The 22,479-nt window shown below is 38.7% G+C and overlaps 1 protein-coding gene and 1 long non-coding RNA gene across 2 annotated transcripts; one reads left to right on the forward strand and one right to left on the reverse strand.

Annotated features, from left to right (window-relative positions):
* Positions 1-5,194: 5,194 nt before the first annotated feature.
* Positions 5,195-6,126, forward strand: LOC148766942 (uncharacterized). The gene is made up of 2 exons (XR_016034384.1): positions 5,195-5,293; positions 5,817-6,126. It is a non-coding gene; the product is annotated as an uncharacterized LOC148766942 (long non-coding RNA).
* A 7,047-nt stretch (positions 6,127-13,173) lies between these two features.
* On the reverse strand, positions 13,174-14,184 carry LOC148766943 (protein ENHANCED DISEASE RESISTANCE 2-like). Its single transcript, XM_088825869.1, has 5 exons — positions 14,140-14,184; positions 13,939-14,079; positions 13,747-13,842; positions 13,503-13,604; positions 13,174-13,389 (listed from the first exon to the last, which is right to left on the reverse strand). Exons 1-5 carry the CDS (start codon positions 14,182-14,184, stop codon positions 13,297-13,299), a joined length of 477 nt encoding a protein of 158 aa, XP_088681995.1. The 3' UTR covers positions 13,174-13,296.
* Positions 14,185-22,479: the final 8,295 nt, after the last annotated feature.

Raw genomic sequence — 22,479 nt, forward strand, 5'->3', positions numbered from 1 at the left:
TCTCCTCGTGGGAGTTGTCTCGCGATAATGTAGTAGCCCGGATCAATTAATCTCCTCGTGGGAGTTGTCTCTGGGGTAATAGAATTGATCGAGTTATCTCCTCGTGGGAGTTGTCTCGCGATAATGAAATAGCACGGAGCTAGTATTCTCCTCGTGGGAGTTGTTTTTTATCGACATTGTCAATGTTTTGACGCGTTGCTTGTATGTGTTTACATATAGCCTTGTGCGTGACGTACTTGAAGAGGGGATCAGGCTCTCAAGATTTTTTTTTTTTTTTTTTTATGGGGATCGTGCCCCTTGTTAGACCTCGTGGGTCGTAAGTATGTTTGGACCGTGGCCACGTTTTAATGAAGGACCCATCGAAAACAAGTAGATAAATTTGAGTAATCGAGCTGGCCAGGCTATATGGATTCTCATAATATCTCTAAGTGTTTCTAGGGTTGTAATCGTGCTAACTTGAGCTTGCGATTATACAGTGAATTTCGGGCGAGTTGTCTCCTCATGGGAGTTGTCTCGCGGTGAGTTGTAGGAGCATTGGATGATGTGCGATTTAGGAGCGTGTGAATTGAGGTTGCTCTGAACGAGTTGTCTCCTCGTGGGTCGCTGCGGGTTGGGGTACCGAGCGAGTTGTCTCCTCATGGGAGTTGTCTCGCTGTAGTTTTGAGACTAGAGGCGGTTAGCTCCTCGTGGGAGTTTCCTTGTAAGGGGTTGTAGGACCGAGCGAGTTGTCTCCTCGTGGGAGTTATCTCGCTATGGTTTCGTAGACCCGAGGGAGTTGGCTCCTCGTGGGGGTTATCTCACAACGGGTTATAAGACGGAGCGAGTGGTCTCCTCGTGGGAGTTATCTCGCTATGGTTTCGTAGACCCGAGGGAGTTGGCTCCTCGTGGGAGTTGTCTCACAACGGGTTATAAGACGGAGCGAGTGGTCTCCTCGTGGGAGTTATCTCGCTATGGTTTCGTAGACCTGAGGGAGTTGGCTCCTCGTGGGAGTTGTCTCGCTGCGGGTGGTAGTACTGAGCGAGTTGGCTCCTCTTGGAAGTTGTCTCGCAAGCCCCCCACTCTCGAGACGATGTGGGAGCCAAGTCGAAAGGGGTACCGGATCGTATTGAGAGTAGATCGGTGCTGTAGTCTTGCGTTAATCGTTGGTATGGCGTGGAGAAATAATTTTTTTTTTTTTTACTTTCCATTTGATAGCAAACGCAATTTGGTAGGTGCGTTAAAGAGCTCGCGGAATTTTGTGGAGCGCGTTGAAATTCTCGTGCGATTTGGAGAAGCGAGTCAAAATCTACGCGCAATTTGGTAGAGAATAGGCAAAGTTGCGCGCGATTTGATGGGAGCGCGCAGTCCAAGTGTGCCTTGGAAAGCGCGCGCTCCAAGTAAAATTTTTTTTCTTTTTCTTTTTTTTTTTTTTTTTTTTTTCTGTGGCGCGCGTGCTGTGCACGCGCGCGCGTCCGGCGCGTGTTAGCCACGCGCGCGTGCAGGGCACGCGCGCCTCCAGTCTTTCTTTTTTTTTTTTTTTTTTTTTTTTTGTTGCTGACGCCAGCGCGCGCGTGCACTGCACGCGCGCCTCCTTTCCTCCTGTTTTTTTTTTTTTTTTTTTTTTTTTTTTTTTTTTTTTTTTGTTCTTGTATTTTTCTTCTTCTTTCGTCTTCTTCTTTTTTCTTCTATTTTTTCATCTTCTTCTTTTTTCTTCTTCTTTCTTCTTCTCTTTTTTCATCATCTTCTATTTTTTCATCTTCTTTTTTCTTCTTCTTTCTTCTTCTCTTTTTTCATCATCTTCTTTTTTCTTCTATCTTTTTTATTTGGTTGATATTCACCCCCTTGGGGATGTTCTATTTTTTGAATAGGGAGATTATGCTCGTTCCTTGAGATGGGATGTGGACCCACTTGGGGTTGAAAGGTAAGGGTGATGCCCAACCTTAGGATGGGGATAACTGCCCACTGTAGGATGAGGCGCTCGAGATCTATGGTCTGAGGTGGATGTGCACGATTGTGCCATTGGTTCGCGCGTGCGCGTCAGACCATTTTTTCTGTTTTTTGAAGTAGGGACGTGAAACACTTGATGGGATGTGAAACCCATTGGGGTTGAAAAGTAAGTGGATGTACCACCCTTGAGATGAGATACCCAACTTTAGGATGGGATAGCCCCCCATTTAGGATGAAGGGATCACGAACCACTGGGGTGAGATGCCCAACCTTGGCGATATATGGTGCCACCGATTCAGTGGCAGCACGAGTTGAATCTTCCGTGATCATACGCTGAAGGTCTTCTTCGGTTATCTAAACCGTTCGAGAAGTAAGTAGAAATTGATCATGTTGAGGACCCAGTGGGGCCTCACGAGGAGGAGCGTTGGCTCCTGCTATGACGATGTATGGTGTCACTGCTTCAGTGGTAGCACAAGTTGAAGCTTCCGCGATTATACGCTGAAATTGATGTAGAGAGGTGAGGGGATACCCAGCCTTTGGGATGGGATGTCCAACCCTTGGGGTGTGTTAGCCCCCCAGCTCAGGAGAAGTTACGTGATGCGGGGATGGTACGCATGGCGATGATGCGCGAGGGATAGGCGCGCGGCGCTAGCGCACGTCGGCGAAGGCGCTCGGCGAGGGCGCGCGGCGCTAGAACGCGTCGGCGAGGGCGCACGGCGCTAGCGCCCGCTAAAGGCGCAAGGCTAGGGGGCGCGCGGCGCGGTGTTGGGGCGCAAGGCCGGCGGGCGCGCGCGGCGGCAAGGGCGTGCGCGGCATTGCAGCGCAAGGCCTGGGCGTCGGAGGTCGCGTTTGCGCGTGGTAGCCTCGAACGAGTTGTCTCGTTGCGAGGTGGTAGGGCCGAGCATTTTGAGACATGTTTCACCACAATTTAGTTGAAGCGCGAGAGTTGTCACACGGGTAAGTAGTAACTGGGGAGTTGTATCGCCCAGATGTTATATCGACTCGAGAGTTGTCTCGAGGCTAAATATTATTGTCGGGGAAGTTGTCCCGCTGCGACGTGGTAACGACTCAAGAGCTGTCTCGAGGCTAAGTGTAGGCGTCGGGGGAGTTGTCCCGCTGCGACGTAGTAGCGACTCGAGAGTTTTCTCGTGGCTATAAGACATCTCATGTACTTGAAGTAGGACATCCGATGTAGTTGAAGTAGGACATCTGATGTACTTGAAGTATGATATCAGATGTAGTTGAAGTAGGACATCTGACGTACTTGAAGTATGACATCAGATGTAGTTGAAGTAGGACATCTGAATGGCCTAGTCGATCATATGTCGAATATCCTCTTTGTTTATCTAAACCACGTGAGGTGGAGCTGGTTGATGAGGGTCTTGCTGAAGGTTTCGAAGTGGATCTCGAGCGCGACCTCAAGTGTCATCTCGAAGATAGCCTCGAGGATCATCACGAGGGGGTCCGTTCGAGGGGGGCGGAAGTAGACCCCCAGAGAGTCGATGACCCATGGCGAATGAAATGTTTTGGGGGCACTGTGAACCCCCAGGGAGTCGATAACCCTTGGCGAACGAAATATTTTAGGGGCAGATGTAAGCCCCCAGGGAGTCGATAACCCTTGGCGAACGAAATATTTTGGGGGCGATGTAAGCCCCCAGGGAGTCGATAACCCTTGGCGAGCGAAATGTTTTGGGGGGCAGATGTAAGCCCCCAGGGAGTCGATGGCGGTGGAACCATAGGTGGATCCACATGTGGAGCAGGTGCTGGTATCGCGTTGGGAGCATCTGCTCCCATCGTGGCGATATATTGGGTCACGGCCTCTGTGGCAGCGCGAGTTGAAGCTTCTGCTATCATGCGTTGAAGCGCATCCTCGGTTATTTGAACCATTCGAGGAGTAGGGAGCGGTGGATCGACGAGTGGTGGGTCCCGAGGGGGATCACCTGAACCTCGCGAGGTGGATCCATGGGACATGGAGGAGGTGGCAAGCCAGAGCCTCCACGAGGTGGGAGGTCGTTAGCTGTGCCATTTTTTCTCCGAGCAGACGCCTCAGGAGGATCTTGTTGGCTACGTGATTTGGTTTGCATCGTTCCCACAGACGGCGCCAAAATGATGATGCTAATTACTTAGATCACCTGGGGTAGTGTAGAAAATGAACTGGGAGAGCAAAGCGGATCAGTAGCTTGACAACTTGATGATCCTGAGGTACCTGCGATCATAGAACACGTAAACTAGGCCGGGGGTTGATCCGGCGGAAACCCCTCCGACGCTCAAGTCAGACGTGCTGATAGAGGAAATAGTCCAGAGAATACAGTTAATAGTATTGCTCAGTTAATAGGACGTACCTTAATAAAATGAGTAAAACCTCTATTTATATGTCATTTATTGGGTTGGGTTTGATTTGTTGGGCCCAAGCCTTACTTGAAGGTGTTTGGGCCTCGGTGATATTAGTCTTCGATATTGGGCTCGTAGCCCAGTAGGTAAAGAAATTGTAGGCCCATTGGGTTAGCCCAATTAGGCATATCAGACATTAATAAATTAATGACATGATATTCTTTCTCAGTAAATTAATGACATGATAATAAATGAAATACTTTAATTTAATTTTTTTCATTTTTTATTTTGTGACGAGACCACATGTATAGTATTTTACTATTTTTTGCTTAAGTTAAAAGTTAATAGTAGTAGAAAATTGATTTATTTAATGTGGTAGTAAATGACAAAGTTTTCTTTCTATAAGGCTGTCAGATTTTTGAAATTGCACAGCCTACGTGGACTCCAAAAACCTTTGTTCCGCACAAATGTTTTAAATTTTTAATAAGAATTCATGCAAATGCAGCTTTTGAAAATCATCACACTATTCCAATTTAGTAATGTAGTGCTAAGATTAGACCAAAATTAAATTGCTAATCTCGGTGCAAACTTGTAACCAAACAAGGGTTAATTTAACTTTTTTTAATGGTAATTACTAATTAGTAATTTGAATTGATTAATTAAAGGGGTTTATTAGGGATAATCCCTTGTTCATATTTTCTAATGAGATGGATCCAATTAATTTTTCCGTTTTTGAGATACACCCAAATTTGCCAACTTGGCAAAATATATTATATAATTTCCCTTTAATACCCCTGTTTTATTTTTGAACAGCTTTTATTTCCTTAACTACGTGATATGAGATTTGCTGATACGTTGCCTAAAATCACGGAATAAATTTACGTGAGTTTATTGGCCGTTTCTATGAAATCGTGTACAATCTGTTTTGAAGATTTTCTCCAGCGTTTCATCGTTTTTCTATCGTCTTTGAAGATTTTTTCACCGGCGTGGAAATAGGATCGGATTTGAGCGTTCATTGTTGTACGTTGTTAAGCGGGTATGAATGCATTTTTTTTCGTTTTTTATTTTCGCTGTATGTCCAGGGTTGTCGTGTACGGTGGTTAGACATTTTTAATAGTTGTGTTGATACTTAATTCTATTAAGTAGAACGTTTCTTAACAAAATTACGTCGTCACATATACATCGTTATTTTTGGCTGATGATGTTTGTTTGGAAGAGGATTCACAGAGTTATAAGAGGATGGTTCACGCAGTCGGATCAGAGTTGTTTTATTTGAGCGTCGTAGTTGGTTTATGCAATAATCGAAATAAATGTCTGTTGTGGTCGAGTTCATGAGTTTGATCCATATTGATAGTTGGTTTATTTGTTTACAACAGTCGATTTTAGTGTGCTCGGTAGTACATTAAAATATATTTCGTAGTCTTTTTTAATTTAGCGTATGGATTTTGCATTTTAAGTTTATTTTTGATGATATTAATGTATTGTCATTCAAATGTATTTGTAGTCTATTTAATCATTTTTTAGTATTCTGCATTTTTAATTTTGTTTCATGATTTTAGGTTTTTTCGATGGCGAATTTCGTACGGATTTTGTTGAGGTTTGGTGGGTTGGTTGCTATAAAGAGGTGTTTACGATGTAATGGCTCGGTAACTTCGGTTAAGTGTTAAACCGTTGTAATACAGTAGTATACTATTATGAATACCGTATGATACTACCATTATCATTTTATTATACTATTATGAGATTATTAATGTACTAGAGTTTTTTAACTCGACATATTGGTTTGATTGTGTTATGATGTGTTTTATGTATTTTATCAAAACCCTAGATTGAAATTATGAGATTATTAATGTACTATTTTATTGGTTATGTTGGAATACTTTACGTTGGTTTTGTTCTCAATGTTCTTGTCATTTCAGTGGTATATTGTTTGTAACACAATTTCATATCACTACTATAACCGTAATATACTATCATAGCAGATTAATGTACTATATTGAAATTATTAATATACTATGTGGTTGAATAATATGTGGTCCATAGTCGATTAACGAGATCCATAGTCGAATTAGATCAATAAGATAGTCTATTATATGATATAAGGAAAATTACCCTAATTGATTAGTATTTCAAACAAACATATTATTCAGTTTCCATATATATATTATTATTTTTTCATATATATTAGGGTTAATAGCATTTTCCCACCTAGACTTTGCCCGTTTTTGCACTTTCCCACCTCAACTAAAAAAAGTTGCACGGCGGCACCCAAACATTCATTTTTGAGGCACATAACCACCTGGAGGGAATATTCCGGCGAATATTCTCATTTTTCAACGCATGCGCGATGCACATGCGAAAGTACAAGGGCTTTTTCGTCTTTTTACTTGAAAATATTATAAGGGGTGAAATTGAAAGTACCAGGGACTCAATTGAAGTTAATTTGAAACTTTCACAACTTCCACCCATCATCTTCTTCGTCTCCCTCTTGCTGCAAAACAGGGGAATCAGGATATTTCACACCACCGCCACCAACATCTCTCTCCACCGCCGTACCACCACCTGAAATTATCATATCAAATTACTAAAAATTCAATATGAAAAATCCTGCTCCGTCTTCTTCCTCTCTCCGGCACCGCATCACCACCACCACATCTGCTCCGCCGCCGCACCACCACCACCTCCACCACAACCAAATCTGCCACCTATACTAACGCCTAAGCCTCCACCGACTCCACCTTCAATTCCTCCACTGTCACCTCCAACTCCACCACCAATTCCTCCACCAACACCTCGTCCAAATGTCCAACTCCTCCGGCTGTACCCAAAACCCCTCGCGACGCAAAAATAATTAAATACGCGAAACAGGTATGTATAGATACACATATAGATACACGAACACACACTCAGTACTGAATACTGATATCCCCACTCTCTTATATAATCTCTGTTAATGCGAACGTGTTTGGTTTGGTTTTTGCTGATTGTTTTGCTGAGAATCAATTCTTTTCTCCTTCGCCTCTGATTTTATTTTGCGTTTTTATGTGCAACTGATTTCCTTTTTCTCGTAAATTTCGTTTCTGAAACGGGCCGCGGTGCAGTAGCTGTTGGTTTTGTGATGATGGATATTATTTTTAGGGTTTCTGATTGGTGCGATTTGGGGGTTTTCGTATGTGTTCTATGGGATTTTTCGATTTTCTGGATTCGAAATTGTTTTGAAGTTTTGCTTGTTGTTGGGTTGTGTTTTGAATTTTGTCTGGGATGCCAAATGAATTTGGGGATTTTTCTTTTACGTAACTTTGGGATTGAATTCGGAAGCAAAGCTGAAGATTTTAGTGTTTTGATTATTAGAATTTCATGTTTAGGAAACTGTTAATTGCTATTACTTTACGGCTCATTTGCTACATTGATGCAAAATGCACATTTGCTAGTAGAAAGAAGAAACTTTGTTATTGCTATAAAGAAAGTTTCAAATTAAGTTCAATTGAGTCCCTGGTACTTTCAATTTCACCCCTTATAATATTTTCAAGTAAAAAGACGAAAAAGCCCTTGTACTTTCGCATGTGCATCGCGCGTGCGTTGAAAAATGAGAATATTCGCCGGAATATTCCCTCCAGGTGGTTATGTGCCTCAAAAATGAATGTTTGGGTGCCGCCGTGCAACTTTTTTTAGTTGAGGTGGGAAAGTGCAAAAACGGGCAAAGTCTAGGTGGGAAAATGCTATTAACCCTATATATTATTATTTACCATAATCGTTTTCATATAATAAGGAAAATTACCCTAATTGATTAGTATTTCAAACAAACATATTATTCAGTTTGATATTATTTCAAAAGGTAAAGTAACGGGATTTGTGGGATTTGATTGAGTACTTATGTAATTTAGAAAAAAATGGGTTCTTATCAAAATGACAAATTTAAGTTTGGGTCTACTGTTGGCCGAAAACCTACACGCAAGTGCACGTATCGTACAAGTAATATAGTGGACTAAAAGTCCGGATATCGAACCTACAGGGAATATTTAATTATCTAATCCTAGACGTTAAATTCTACCAATTATTATCAAGCCCACCCTACACAGTTGAGTTTTGAGAGAATAAACTAAATTAAACTAAATTAAAAAAGACAAAAGCAAGAAACAAATTAAGCACGAAGATTTATCAAAGTAAACAAGCCTAGGATTTTATTCTTGGGGCAATTTGCTATAGGTCCATTTATATTATAATTTATGTGTGTAAATCCAAGTCAAAATTTAATATTTTAATAAATTAATAATATTTATTATGACAAAAATACCCTTAATTAAATCAAACAAAATCCCCAAAAATATCTCTATCATAACAAATTCTCAAACATCTCTCTTCCAAATATTAACTAAAACAAATAAATTAGTTCATAACAAAAATATACAATTTATTTTACAAACTCATACTCTAAAAACGTCACCGCAGCCCTAAAAACGTCACCGCAGCCCTACCATCGCCTATGATCCGGGAACGTCGACGTATATGACTCCGCGAACTGCAAATAGCAAACTGAAAAATTAGATTTTATATTATTAAATTGCAAACAACAAAATACCTATGATTTCGCCAAATGCAAACAACAAACTGAAAAAACAAAAATCATAATTTGTATTACTAAATTACAAACAAAAAATTACAAACAAAAAATTACATGACTTCGCCAAATGCAAACAACAAACTGAAGAAAAACATTCAACAAAACTTGCATTATTGAATTGCAAGCAATAAACTACCTATGACTTGGCCAAACACAAACAGCAAACTGAAAAAAAATAAAAAAAACCAGCATCATTAAAAACATCAACCAAAAAATTGTTTATAGAACAATTTGCAAACAACAAAAATATTAAACAAAATGTTTGTAAAATGTAACTTAAGACATACCTTGCAAATTGTAAACCAGAGGAATCGAATCTCAACATCAAACGCAATTCTTCAAACAACAAACGAAATTAAACCAACTGCAAACGGAAATTGCTAACAATAAACGATGGGAGGTTCTACATACGGAAAACACAATGCAAATTTGCCTAGGATTTTGGATTTCTAATTTTTTTGGGAGGGAATGTTTGTCGTCCTCTTTAATTCTTTCACAAAGAAATCCTCTCATAATCTATTAAGATCCTTGTTTTTTTTCATCTCTATAATATTTCTTCATTAAAAAAAGAGAAAACGAAAAAGAAAAAAAAAACGAGAGAAACACGAGAGAAAGAGAGAGAGAGGCGTGAGAATTGAGATGCAGAAGGAGAGAGATATGAGGAATTATATAGGGTGAAAGTAACGTGAGATTGGAGAGAGATGATATATAAGATTTGTTTACTTATTAATTGAGGGTGTTATGGTCTATTTACTAATTATTTTAATTTATTTATATTAATTAATTGGGTGAAAGGACCTATGCATATATTCATCTAACAACTAGGATCTCTAGCCATATAATTCCAAAATAAGGGGTGTCTAGCAAATTTCCCCTTTATTCTTCCCCCTATGTGATTATTACTCCCCAAATTCCTTCAATTATGCAAGCAATTAACCCGGATTATTAACCTGAGATGCTAAAATAATCATAACCCGCTTCCGCGTGTATTACGATTCTAACACTCTAGATTCAATTACTATATTCCTATGCAATTAATTCTAGAACACAGCATTAAGCACAAATCTCAATAATGGCTACCTAAGAGATTAACTATGTTCCTATGTTAATACCACAAAGACTCTTCTACCACAGTTCTAATTATTAACCCGATCTTCCGATTCATGCGATTAACAATAACATAAAAGCACATAAGTTGATCAAGTTCATGCACTTAATAAAACAAGTAGAAGAAATAATCCGGAATTAAAACTTGCATAAAGTCATAGAATTGGGTTCATAAATCCCACATAGGGTTTCAAATAAAATCCTAGAAATAAAGACTTAGCTACTCGTAATTCTTATGATAAATAAAATAAAATAAATAAATTAAATAAGAAAAACTATGCTTGAATCTTCGTTGATCTTCTTTGCTCTTGATTTTGCGTAAAAAGATTGATAATTGTGTGCTTGGGTTGGTCTTATATAGGGTGAAGAACTTGGGGAAGAAGACATTTTCCTTGTGCAATTAAAATCCCATTACTGCGCAACTTCGGAGTCTCGGACGGGGGTCCCACAATTTGAACTAAAACTGGGACGGGGGTCCAAGCTTTACATCTTCAGAATTTTGATTTTTTCACTTTTGGCCCATATTTTATCCAAAATTGCAGTTTTGACCCCATACTTTTCCAATTCTTCAATTTGTACCTAAAATACAATAAATCAACTTTTTAAGCACCAATTATCGTTAAAACACACCAAAAGCTCAAATAAAAAGATACGATAAAGTGTAAAAATATACACTTAACACACCCCCAAACTTGAACTTTTGCTTGTCCTCAAGCAAAATCTACCAATAAGCAAATAACTCAACTATAACATCTCATCACATAGATCAATGATCAACTTCACGTTTTCAGAACTTGTAATTATAATGACAATTCTTAGGCATTCGCAAGCTCAAAATTCAACAACGCTTGGTCACTCACCATTACCAAAAACCACAATTCATACAATTGCTTCAAGCATCCAATATTTCCAAATTAAAGATAGAAAGAATTTATACTTACATGCATATGCTTGACTCCAAATACTCACCAAATTATTCTACTCTACTAATATCGAACATTAAGCTATTGGGATCATTGGGACTTTGTGGCTTTCAATTGTTAGGCTCTTTGGTTCGAGGTAGGAAATATGGGTATATGTGGCTATTTTTCTTGAATTTAGGCGGTTACGCCAAAATTTGAAAGATAGGCGTTTGAAACAATGAATTCACCTCTACGGACTTTAATAAACTCGATTCTCAAAAGTTCAAAAGTCTCCACTTTTGCTTTTGAGACAATGAATCGAGTTTTCAAAAACAACCCTCGTCGTTAGGTCATAGAAAAACGTGTTTTGATATGCCTAATTGGCCCAACCCAATGGGCCTACAAATTATTTACCTACTGGGACACGAGCCCAATATCGAAGACCACTATCACCGAGGCCCAATCACCCTCAAGCAAGGTTTGGGCCCGACAATCTCAACTAAGCTATAAATACACATTTGAACTCATTCCATAAGGTACGTCCTATTAACTGAGCAATACTATTAACTGTATTCTCTGGACTATTTCCACTATCAGCACGTCTGACTTGAGCGTCGGAGGGGTTTCCGCCGGATCAACCCCCGGCTTAGTTCATGTGTTCTATGATCGCAGGTACCTCAGGATCATCAAGTTGTCAAGCTACTGATCTGCTTTGCTCTCCCAGCTCATTTTCTACACCACCCTAGGTGAGCTATATTTTAGCATCATCAGATTATGAAAGCAAATAAACACGAGAAAATATCAATATAAAAACGGATCTAGGATTTTATCTTCCCCCTATGCAAGAATTGCTCACCCAAAACCCCTCAATTATGAAATATATGATTCATGATTATTAATCCGAGACACTAATTTACTCATAACCCGCTGTCGCGTGTATTATGAGTCTATTATTCATAAACGGTTCACTATATGTCTATGCAAACAAATTATGAATAAAACATTAACTAACAAGTCTCGTAAATGGCTACCTAAGGCGATATCTGTATGTCTACGACACCACATGCAATTGACACACTCATCCGGTGAAAACTACTCGAAGGTTCTTATACTTACCGTCTAATTATCAAAATAGCTCTGTCGAGTCAATCCCAATAATCACAGATAAAGCACATAAATTGATCAAGTTCATGCACTAACAATCATAACAAGTATAAGAAATAATCATAAAATCATAATTGCATAATCTCAAGAAAACGGGATCACCATCCCCACATAGGGTTCCGACAAAAGCCTAGATTAAAAACTTAGCTACTCGTAATTCTTATGATAAACAAAATATAATAAATAAAATAAATAAGAAAAACTATGCTTGAGTCTTCGTTGATCTTCGTTCTCCGCGTTTTGTGGTGTAAAATTTCGTGCTTATGGTGTAGAGACTTGTTGCTTTTATAGGCTTTTCTTGATAAGGAAGTAGTGGAAACCTAATAGGAATCAATTTCCGCCACATTTCCCCATCAGGATTTGTTCGTCGATTTGTGCCATGTTGGAGTCCGAGTTTCGGAATGTTGTGTAAATAAGAATTGTAGCCCTTGAAATTAGCTTTCCAATGCCGTCAAAATCACCTAATTCAGAGTTCGTATGAGAGAGATATGCTCGAAATGGTGGACACTGTCAAAGCTGTGGCGAGATTCCTTTTTCCAATTTGATTTGTTTCCTTATTTGCAACTTTTTCCTTTCTTTTTGATCTTTTTTCCTTCATGGACACCTAATTCTCGTTTTTCATCTATAAAACACAAAATCAATCAATTAAAGCACAAATATAATTAAATCTAAACAAAAGATCCACGTAAAGTAAACGTATTGAGTTTAATATCTACACTCAACACATATATTCGGTTGGGCCGCAAAATGTATGGGTCGATTGCTTTTTTTAGAAAACCGGGTCCGATTTCGATTGGGCTACATTTGCTATAGTATTAGAGACTAATAGATCCTTGATAATTTCGTATTATAAGTTCTAAAAGTTTCGTAAGTAAACGACAACTAATAATTTTTCGGGTCGACTCCGGTATTCCATTGCATAAATTACTTGTTTTTTCATATTATCTATTTATATATATATCTGTAATTCAGTAGATCACAAAATAATTGGTTGAATGAAGAAGCATGAAATTTGAAAATCATGGTTACCACAGGTGCAAGCATGAACCAACCATAGCGAAGCCTTAGCTTTCAATACTGAACAACTAAGCTTACGTCTAAATACCAAATAATACATTATCTCTCTCTCTCTCTCTCTCTCTCTCTCTCTCTCACATGTGATGGACAAATCCAAGTTGAACAATGAAAACTGATTCAGTTTACATTGATCAAAACAAAGTAAAATGTTTCAGACTAAATCGAACCTCATACTTCCAAGGGTACAGCAGAATCAAGCTGTACTCGACTTAGTCTAACGGTTCCAAGAATGTATTCCGGGAGTTCTGCCTCTTCTCTTCCCTGTAACATAAGGAACGGTCAATTTATTCCTCGTTTCTAATATTTGATATCAGTTAATTGATTGTTACAGTAGAAAATAAATAAATAAGGGGATAAAAGAATAATATACGAACCTCTATAACAATGGAAAGATCAACAACAAGACTTGTAACATATCCAAGGACAAGACTGATAACACCCCTTGCTACAGATGATGAACCGATATCTACATCAATCTGCACGAACAATTATTAATTATTAGTCGATGAAATCCAAATAATTCAATCAAATCAAAGCAACAGTTGGAAACATATAATTTCATATAAAAGACGCCAATATCCAAATAAAACGGAAGCACCAACTAAGTTAGGATCTGACCTCCAGAAAGTTGTCTTGCCTGAGGTACTTGCAAGTTACTGCTTTTCCGAGCAGGCAAGCTTTTGTTCCAACTGCACGTTTCACCATCCAGTACCCCTGTTTAAGAAAAATAAAACGATTTTGAACGATAATAAGATAGTCAAAAATTAGCGCCTAAAGTCAACTATTCACGAGATCAGAAAATAGTGCTACCTCAACAATGCTTGGGATGAGTTTGAATCTTGAATCAAGAAACATGTCGGTGCCATCAATGAATTTACCCAATAACGAGTTCTTGCTTACTGGCCTGTCTGAAACAATTACACCAGCATAAATTTTCGCCTTCGAAAATCTCTGAACAAAACACAAAAGCAAAACTAAAAAGTTCCCAAAATATCAAGAAGATTTCGGTACTCTGCAAATAAAATACACACTGCTTGTTTTACTAAAAGGTTCCATAATGAAGTAGCTGTTGGCCGAAAACCTACACGCAAGTGCACGTATCGTACAAGTAATATAGTGGGACTAAAAGTCCGGATATCGAACCCACAGGGAATATTTAATTATCTAATCCTAGACGCTAAATTCTACCAATTGTTATCAAGCCCACCCTACACAGTCGAATTTTAGAGAGAATTAACTAAATTAAATTAAAAGCAAATTAAAACGACGAAGCAAGAAAGCAAATTAAACACGAAGATTTATCAGAGTAAACGAGCCTAGGATTTTATTCTTCCCCCTATGTGATTATTATTCCCCCAATTCCTTCAATTATGCAATCAATTAACCCGGATTATTAACCTGAGATGCTAAAATAATCATAACCCGCTTTCGCGTGTATTACGATTCTAATACTCTAGATTCAATTACTATATTCCTATGCAATTAATTCTAGAACACAGCATTAAGCACAAATCTCAATAATGGCTACCTAAGAGATTAACTATATTCCTATGTTAATACCACAAAGGCTCTTCTACCACAGTTCTAATTATTAACCCGATCTTCCGATTCATGCGATTAACAATAACATAAAAGCACATAAGTTGATCAAGTTCATGCACTTAATAAAACAAGTAGAAGAAATAATCCGGAATTAAAACTTGCATAAAATCATAGAATTGGGTTCATAAATCCCACATAGGGTTCCAAATAAAATCCTAGAAATAAAGACTTAGCTACTCGTAATTCTTATGATAAATAAATTAAAATAAATAAATTAAAATAAATAAATTAAATAAGAAAAACTATGCTTGAATCTTCGTTGATCTTTTTTGCTCTTGAATTTGCGTAAAAAGATTGATCCCCAATTGTGTGCTTGGCTTGGTCTTATATAGGGTGAAGAACTTGGGGAATAAGGCAGTTTCCTTGTGCAATTAAAATCCCTTTACCGCGCAGCTTCGGAGTCTCGGACGGGGGTCCCACAATTTGCACTAAAACTGGGACGGGGGTCCGAGCTTAAATCTTCAGAATTTTGATATTTTCACTTTTGACCCATATTTTCGCCAAAATTGCAGTTTCGACCCCATACTTTTCCAATTCTTCAATTTGTACCTAAAATACAATAAATCAACTTTTTAAGCACCAATTATCGTTAAAACACACCAAAAGATCAAATAAAAAGATACGATAAAGTGTAAAAATATACACTTAACAGTAGCAACGAATGTGTTTAGTCACAAAGCCCAGTAGCACAGTGTTGCCACGTTTCAATTTTTTGGAACAAACATTTGCAGGCTTATTTTATGGTCCTAATGTGAAACACAGTGGCTAAGTCAGTTACTACGGTACTCAAGAATTTCTTTTGTGGTTTCGAGATGATCATTTCGCTGAAGTAAACCACAAAAAATAAATAAATGGATTCTGAATATCAAGCATAATTATGTCAAATTCCTCATGATACTCAAAACGGGGAGCTGTAATAATCACATGCAAACCTCAAGATTGATGACAAGGATGAACGGAAGCTTTTTTTCCTGCGGCACTCTCCAATTAGAAATGACATTAGAGAGAAAACGCTATAGTATATAGACGCAGTCAAACCAATTAGAAAATATCATCTATGGCTACGTGATAGTGTTCACGAAACCCATCCGTCATTCAACCAAAGATTACGAATTGTTTGTAGCAAAGAACATATTGTAGAGGAATATTGGATAATGATAGGATTTTGTGGTCGCATCAAACGTTGCAAAGTCGTACTAGCATTACCTGAACAAGGTTTTTAGGATGCAATGCAACCTTTGAGACACATTCTTCCACCTTGAACCAGTCAACTGCTATGAGTTTGAGAAGAGGTTCTCCACCTTTGACCTGAAAAGGGATCAAGTAATACAATATTTTGATCAAATTAGATTGCTTACTTAGAGTTTGGAACTCAAGTAATAATGGAACTCTCGACTAGAGTGGAAACCCAGAATTATTGAAATTTATTCAGAAAGTGGATTGAAAAACAAGAATCACTTATTTCTAAAATTTGATGCAGGATAACAGAACTACAGCGTTTAAAAAATTAAAAAATAAAAAATAAAATTGCCTCTAATAAACGTACCTTCATGCTATCTCTCAGGTATGTCTTCCCTCTAATCATGAATCCAGAACCCTCCGGAGACGACCAGCAATTCTTATCAGCTTCATCCATTGCTCTCCTCATGGACCCATTAAACTGACTCAAATCGAGATTTATAGGAGGTATGTTTGTATCTAACTCATTCGAGTCTGGTGCTGTATCAGATGAATAAAAAGAATCTTTTTAGAATAATCTAAAGGATTCTTAACTAACAGAGATAAATATAGCTGCCTTCAAAATGAGAGAACTGGAGAGAAAAGTACCTGAAGTGCGTTTTAGTGTTAAACTTGCTATGGCCCATGATATATTCTTCAGCTTCATCTTCTTTTCCTGACGAATAAAACAAAAGTTAACAAAAAGTCGTGCATAATTTTAGAAGTAAATAACTCAGACAATGAGCGTAAACCTTAGGAACTTCTTTTCCATTCTCACTATCTTGATTCTTCTATTTGATTTGCAAGTATGCTCAACTCCATATCATGTGCTCGAGTGGCCAACTCTTCAAAATTTTTAGGTTGAATTACTTGAAGGATATATCGGAGTCCCCATTGCATTCCTTGGATGCACAGTTCAATAGCTGATGTCTCAGACAGTCGATCCTTGCAATTGAGACTCAAATTTCTCCAACGTTTGATGTAGTCGATGACAGGTTCCGTCTTCCATTGGTGGGAATTGGTGAGCTCAATCATGCTGACTGTTCTTCGAGTGCTGTAAAAGCGGTTGAGAAATTCTTCCTCTAAGTGCTTCCAACTGTCGATGGAGTTTGCCCCCAAATCAATGTACCAATCAAACGCGTTGTCTTTGAGCGATCGGACGAATTGCTTAACGAGGTGATCTCCGTACGTCCCGGCATCATTGCAAGTCTCGACGAAGTGTGCCACATGTTGCTTGGGGTTGCCTTTGCCGTCAAATTGTTGAAACTTTGGAGGTATATAGCCCATTGGCATCCTTAGATCATCAATCCTTTGCGTGTATGGCTTGACATAGGTTGATGGAGACTTCGAGCTTCCTTCCAACTTGTCTTTGATGGTTCCACTGATCAGTGTCATCACTTGATCTACATGAATCATCCCTTCTGGAGAAACTTGAAGTTCTTGAGCTGGAGCCTTCTCGTTTTCAACTGGTTGTTGCTTTGTGGATGTCTCGACTTCGTCTTGAACCTCTATCTGATTCTCCATAGCTTGACTAGCATCGGCTTTGTCCATCTTGTTGATCAACTCGGCAATTTGAGAATCTCGTTGTTGAACATGCTTTGTGAGTCCCTCAATGGCCTTTGTCAAACTTGCAATTTGCTCCTCCATGGTTGTAGCGTTTGTTGTCATGACGGATGCCACCTCTGAGTAGCTTGATGTTGAACGAGGCGTGGGCTGTGAAATCTCTCGTTTTGAACCTTCCACGTCTGCGCTTGTGTTGACAAGAGGTGGTAAGCCTTTCTGAATGGTTTGAGGCGTCGAGTTAGTCTCGGAGGATGCTTGCAGCTTCTTAGCCATACTCCTTGTACCTAAGCCCACACTTGATGAATCCGAAGTAGCAATCTTCATTGTGAACGTAAGAGCAGTCACTGCAACACTTCGAGGATCTTCGAGAGAGAGATGAGATGAGAGGTAGAGATGTCCCCACCGGGTGTGCCAAAATTTGTAACAACAAATTCTTATCTGCGATTTAGACAAACAAGAAAAACTTGCACAAAAATAATTTATTGAATTAAAATAAAATATTGCGGGTTACAAACTCTAATTTAATCCTCTGATTCTTCTCTCTAGAACGATATGTGTTTGACTTTGAATTTCGGAGACGGGTCGTTGACTTGGTCTTCTCCGGATTTGATTTGGATTTGAATAACGTCTTCCGAGGGTCTTGCGGCTTGAATCTCGGATCGAAACGCTGAACTTTGACGGGTTTTGACTTGAAGATCTTGAAGTTCTTGATGAATTTGACCCTTCAATCTTTCTTCGATCTTGATTTGTTGAAGAACGCCCTCGATTTGATGAAGAACGCCTTGAATTTGATGAAGAACGACTTGATTGATGAAGAACGACTTGAATATTGTTGAGAGAATTTTCTCCTACGGTTTTTCTTCTTCTTGAGTTGTGTCTTGAATTGTGTAGGGAGGGTCCCTATTTATAGTGGTAGAATAAGAGTCCTACATGAAGTCTTCTTGATGACGTGGCGCGATTTGATTGGCTCTCTTTAAATTAATATTTATCTCTTATAACTTGGAAGAGAAGAAACAATCCTATTGGTCAATAATTAATTGATAATTATCTCCATGACTTATTTTTCAAGATAAATTATAATCTTGGGATTCAATTTAATATAATATAAATTATATTAAATTTACATGTCTACAAATGCCCCCTCGAGACTTGTTCACGGACAATGCGTCTTGGAGTGAATGAGTCTCGATAATTGCTTAACTTCAATTGTAGCTTGATCTAGCAAAGCACATACATCTTTTGAAATTGTGACTGGACTTAGAGAGATTCTATGTTTCCTACGTACCCTATAAAGGGATCAAGTCATAACTTAGTTCAAAATATATCCTTTTGAGGGATGTCGTGCACAGTTTATACTCATGTGGACATGGAGAAACATTTGCAGTTTAAGCTCGTACTGAAGGAGCATTTGACTTGAATTTATAGATAGTTTATGCTCGTATCAAGGAGGCTTGACTTGATTTGGACATATAGATAGTTTATGCTCGTATCGAGGAGCCTTGACTTGATTTGGATATGTAGATAGTTTATGCTCGTATCAAGGAGTCTTGACTTGATTTGGATATGTAGATAGTTTATGCTCGTATCAAGGAGCCTTAATTTGACTTGGATATGTAGATAGTTTATGCTCGTATCAAGGAGCCTTGACTTGATTTGGATATATAGACCTTTTAAACTCGTGTCAAGGAGTGCTTCATATGATATGGACATGTAGACCTTTTAAACTCGTGTCAAGGAGTACTTCATTTAATTTGGACATATAGACCTTTTAAACTCGTGTCAAGGAGTACTTTATTTGATTTTGACTTGTAGACCTTTTAAACTCGTGTCAAGGAGTGCTTGATTTGATTTGAATTTGTAGACTTTTTAAACTCGTGTCAAGGAGTGTTTCATTTGATTTGGACTTGTAGACCTTTTAAACTCGTGTCAAGGAGTGCTTCATTTGATTTGACTTGTCATATTGCATAGGGTGTTGCTTCTTCAAAAGACTTGCCCCCATCCTCAGGATTTTCTTGTTCTTCTTCAAGATGCACTTCTTTGAGCTGGTACGGCTTTTGGAATGGTGATTCTTCTATTTGATTTGCAAGTATGCTCAACTCCATATCATGTGCTCGAGTGGCCAACTCTTCAAAATTTTTAGGTTGAATTACTTGAAGGATATATCGGAGTCCCCATTGCATTCCTTGGATGCACAGTTCAATAGCTGATGTCTCAGACAGTCGATCCTTGCAATTGAGACTCAAATTTCTCCAACGTTTGATGTAGTCGATGACAGGTTCCGTCTTCCATTGGTGGGAATTGGTGAGCTCAATCATGCTGACTGTTCTTCGAGTGCTGTAAAAGCGGTTGAGAAATTCTTCCTCTAAGTGCTTCCAACTGTCGATGGAGTTTGCCCCCAAATCAATGTACCAATCAAACGCGTTGTCTTTGAGCGATCAAACGAATTGCTTAACGAGGTGATCTCCGTACGTCCCGGCATCATTGCAAGTCTCGACGAAGTGTGCCACATGTTGCTTGGGGTTGCCTTTGCCGTCAAATTGTTGAAACTTTGGAGGTATATAGCCCATTGGCATCCTTAGATCATCAATCCTTTGCGTGTATGGCTTGACATAGGTTGATGGAGACTTCGAGCTTCCTTCCAACTTGTCTTTGATGGTTCCACTGATCAGTGTCATCACTTGATCTACATGAATCATCCCTTCTGGAGAAACTTGAAGTTCTTGAGCTGGAGCCTTCTCGTTTTCAACTGGTTGTTGCTTTGTGGATGTCTCGACTTCGTCTTGAACCTCTATCTGATTCTCCATAGCTTGACTAGCATCGGCTTTGTCCATCTTGTTGATCAACTCGGCAATTTGAGAATCTCGTTGTTTAACATGCTTTGTGAGTCCCTCAATGGCCTTTGTCAAACTTGCAATTTGCTCCTCCATGGTTGTAGCGTTTGTTGTCATGACGGATGCCACCTCTGAGTAGCTTGATGTTGAACGAGGCGTGGGCTGTGAAATCTCTCGTTTTGAACCTTCCACGTCTGCGCTTGTGTTGACAAGAGGTGGTAAGCCTTTCTGAATGGTTTGAGGCGTCGAGTTAGTCTCGGAGGATGCTTGCAGCTTCTTAGCCATACTCCTTGTACCTAAGCCCACACTTGATGAATCCGAAGTAGCAATCTTCATTGTGAACGTAAGAGCAGTCACTGCAACACTTCGAGGATCTTCGAGAGAGAGATGAGATGAGAGGTAGAGATGTCCCCACCGGGTGTGCCAAAATTTGTAACAACAAATTCTTATCTGCGATTTAGACAAACAAGAAAAACTTGCACAAAAATAATTTATTGAATTAAAATAAAATATTGCGGGTTACAAACTCTAATTTAATCCTCTGATTCTTCTCTCGAGAACGATATGTGTTTGACTTTGAATTTCGGAGACGGGTCGTTGACTTGGTCTTCTCCGGATTTGATTTGGATTTGAATAACGTCTTCCGAGGGTCTTGCGGCTTGAATCTCGGATCGAAACGCTGAACTTTGACGGGTTTTGACTTGAAGATCTTGAAGTTCTTGATGAATTTGACCCTTCAATCTTTCTTCGATCTTGATTTGTTGAAGAACGCCCTCGATTTGATGAAGAACGCCTTGAATTTGATGAAGAACGACTTGATTGATGAAGAACGACTTGAATATTGTTGAGAGAATTTTCTCCTACGGTTTTTCTTCTTCTTGAGTTGTGTCTTGAATTGTGTAGGGAGGGTCCCTATTTATAGTGGTAGAATAAGAGTCCTACATGAAGTCTTCTTGATGACGTGGCGCGATTTGATTGGCTCTCTTTAAATTAATATTTATCTCTTATAACTTGGAAGAGAAGAAACAATCCTATTGGTCAATAATTAATTGATAATTATCTCCATGACTTATTTTTCAAGATAAATTATAATCTTGGGATTCAATTTAATATAATATAAATTATATTAAATTTACATGTCTACAAATGCCCCCTCGAGACTTGTTCACGGACAATGCGTCTTGGAGTGAATGAGTCTCGATAATTGCTTAACTTCAATTGTAGCTTGATCTAGCAAAGCACATACATCTTTTGAAATTGTGACTGGACTTAGAGAGATTCTATGTTTCCTACGTACCCTATAAAGGGATCAAGTCATAACTTAGTTCAAAATATATCCTTTTGAGGGATGTCGTGCACAGTTTATACTCATGTGGACATGGAGAAACATTTGCAGTTTAAGCTCGTACTGAAGGAGCATTTGACTTGAATTTATAGATAGTTTATGCTCGTATCAAGGAGGCTTGACTTGATTTGGACATATAGATAGTTTATGCTCGTATCGAGGAGCCTTGACTTGATTTGGATATGTAGATAGTTTATGCTCGTATCAAGGAGTCTTGACTTGATTTGGATATGTAGATAGTTTATGCTCGTATCAAGGAGCCTTGATTTGACTTGGATATGTAGATAGTTTATGCTCGTATCAAGGAGCCTTGACTTGATTTGGATATATAGACCTTTTAAACTCGTGTCAAGGAGTGCTTCATATGATATGGACATGTAGACCTTTTAAACTCGTGTCAAGGAGTACTTCATTTAATTTGGACATATAGACCTTTTAAACTCGTGTCAAGGAGTACTTTATTTGATTTTGACTTGTAGACCTTTTAAACTCGTGTCAAGGAGTGCTTGATTTGATTTGAATTTGTAGACTTTTTAAACTCGTGTCAAGGAGTGTTTCATTTGATTTGGACTTGTAGACCTTTTAAACTCGTGTCAAGGAGTGCTTCATTTGATTTGACTTGTCATATTGCATAGGGTGTTGCTTCTTCAAAAGACTTGCCCCCATCCTCAGGATTTTCTTGTTCTTCTTCAAGATGCACTTCTTTGAGCTGGTACGGCTTTTGGAATGGTGATTCTTCTATTTGATTTGCAAGTATGCTCAACTCCATATCATGTGCTCGAGTGGCCAACT

Source organism: Erythranthe guttata, chromosome 11 (assembly GCF_056151865.1).
Source record: "Erythranthe guttata isolate IM_541 chromosome 11, IM_541, whole genome shotgun sequence".
NCBI classification, from domain to species: domain Eukaryota; kingdom Viridiplantae; phylum Streptophyta; class Magnoliopsida; order Lamiales; family Phrymaceae; genus Erythranthe; species Erythranthe guttata.

Excerpts from the sequence above, each read along its gene's own strand:
- LOC148766943 (XM_088825869.1), bottom strand. The coding sequence starts at position 14,184 with ATGGAACCTTTTAGTAAAACAAGCAGTGTGTATTTTATTTGCAGA. Across the intron at positions 13,843-13,938 it reads TCATCCCAAGCATTGTTGAG|GGGTACTGGATGGTGAAACG; the intron begins GTAGCACTATTT and ends TTTCTTAAACAG. Across the intron at positions 13,605-13,746 it reads GGCAAGACAACTTTCTGGAG|ATTGATGTAGATATCGGTTC; the intron begins GTCAGATCCTAA and ends TTGTTCGTGCAG.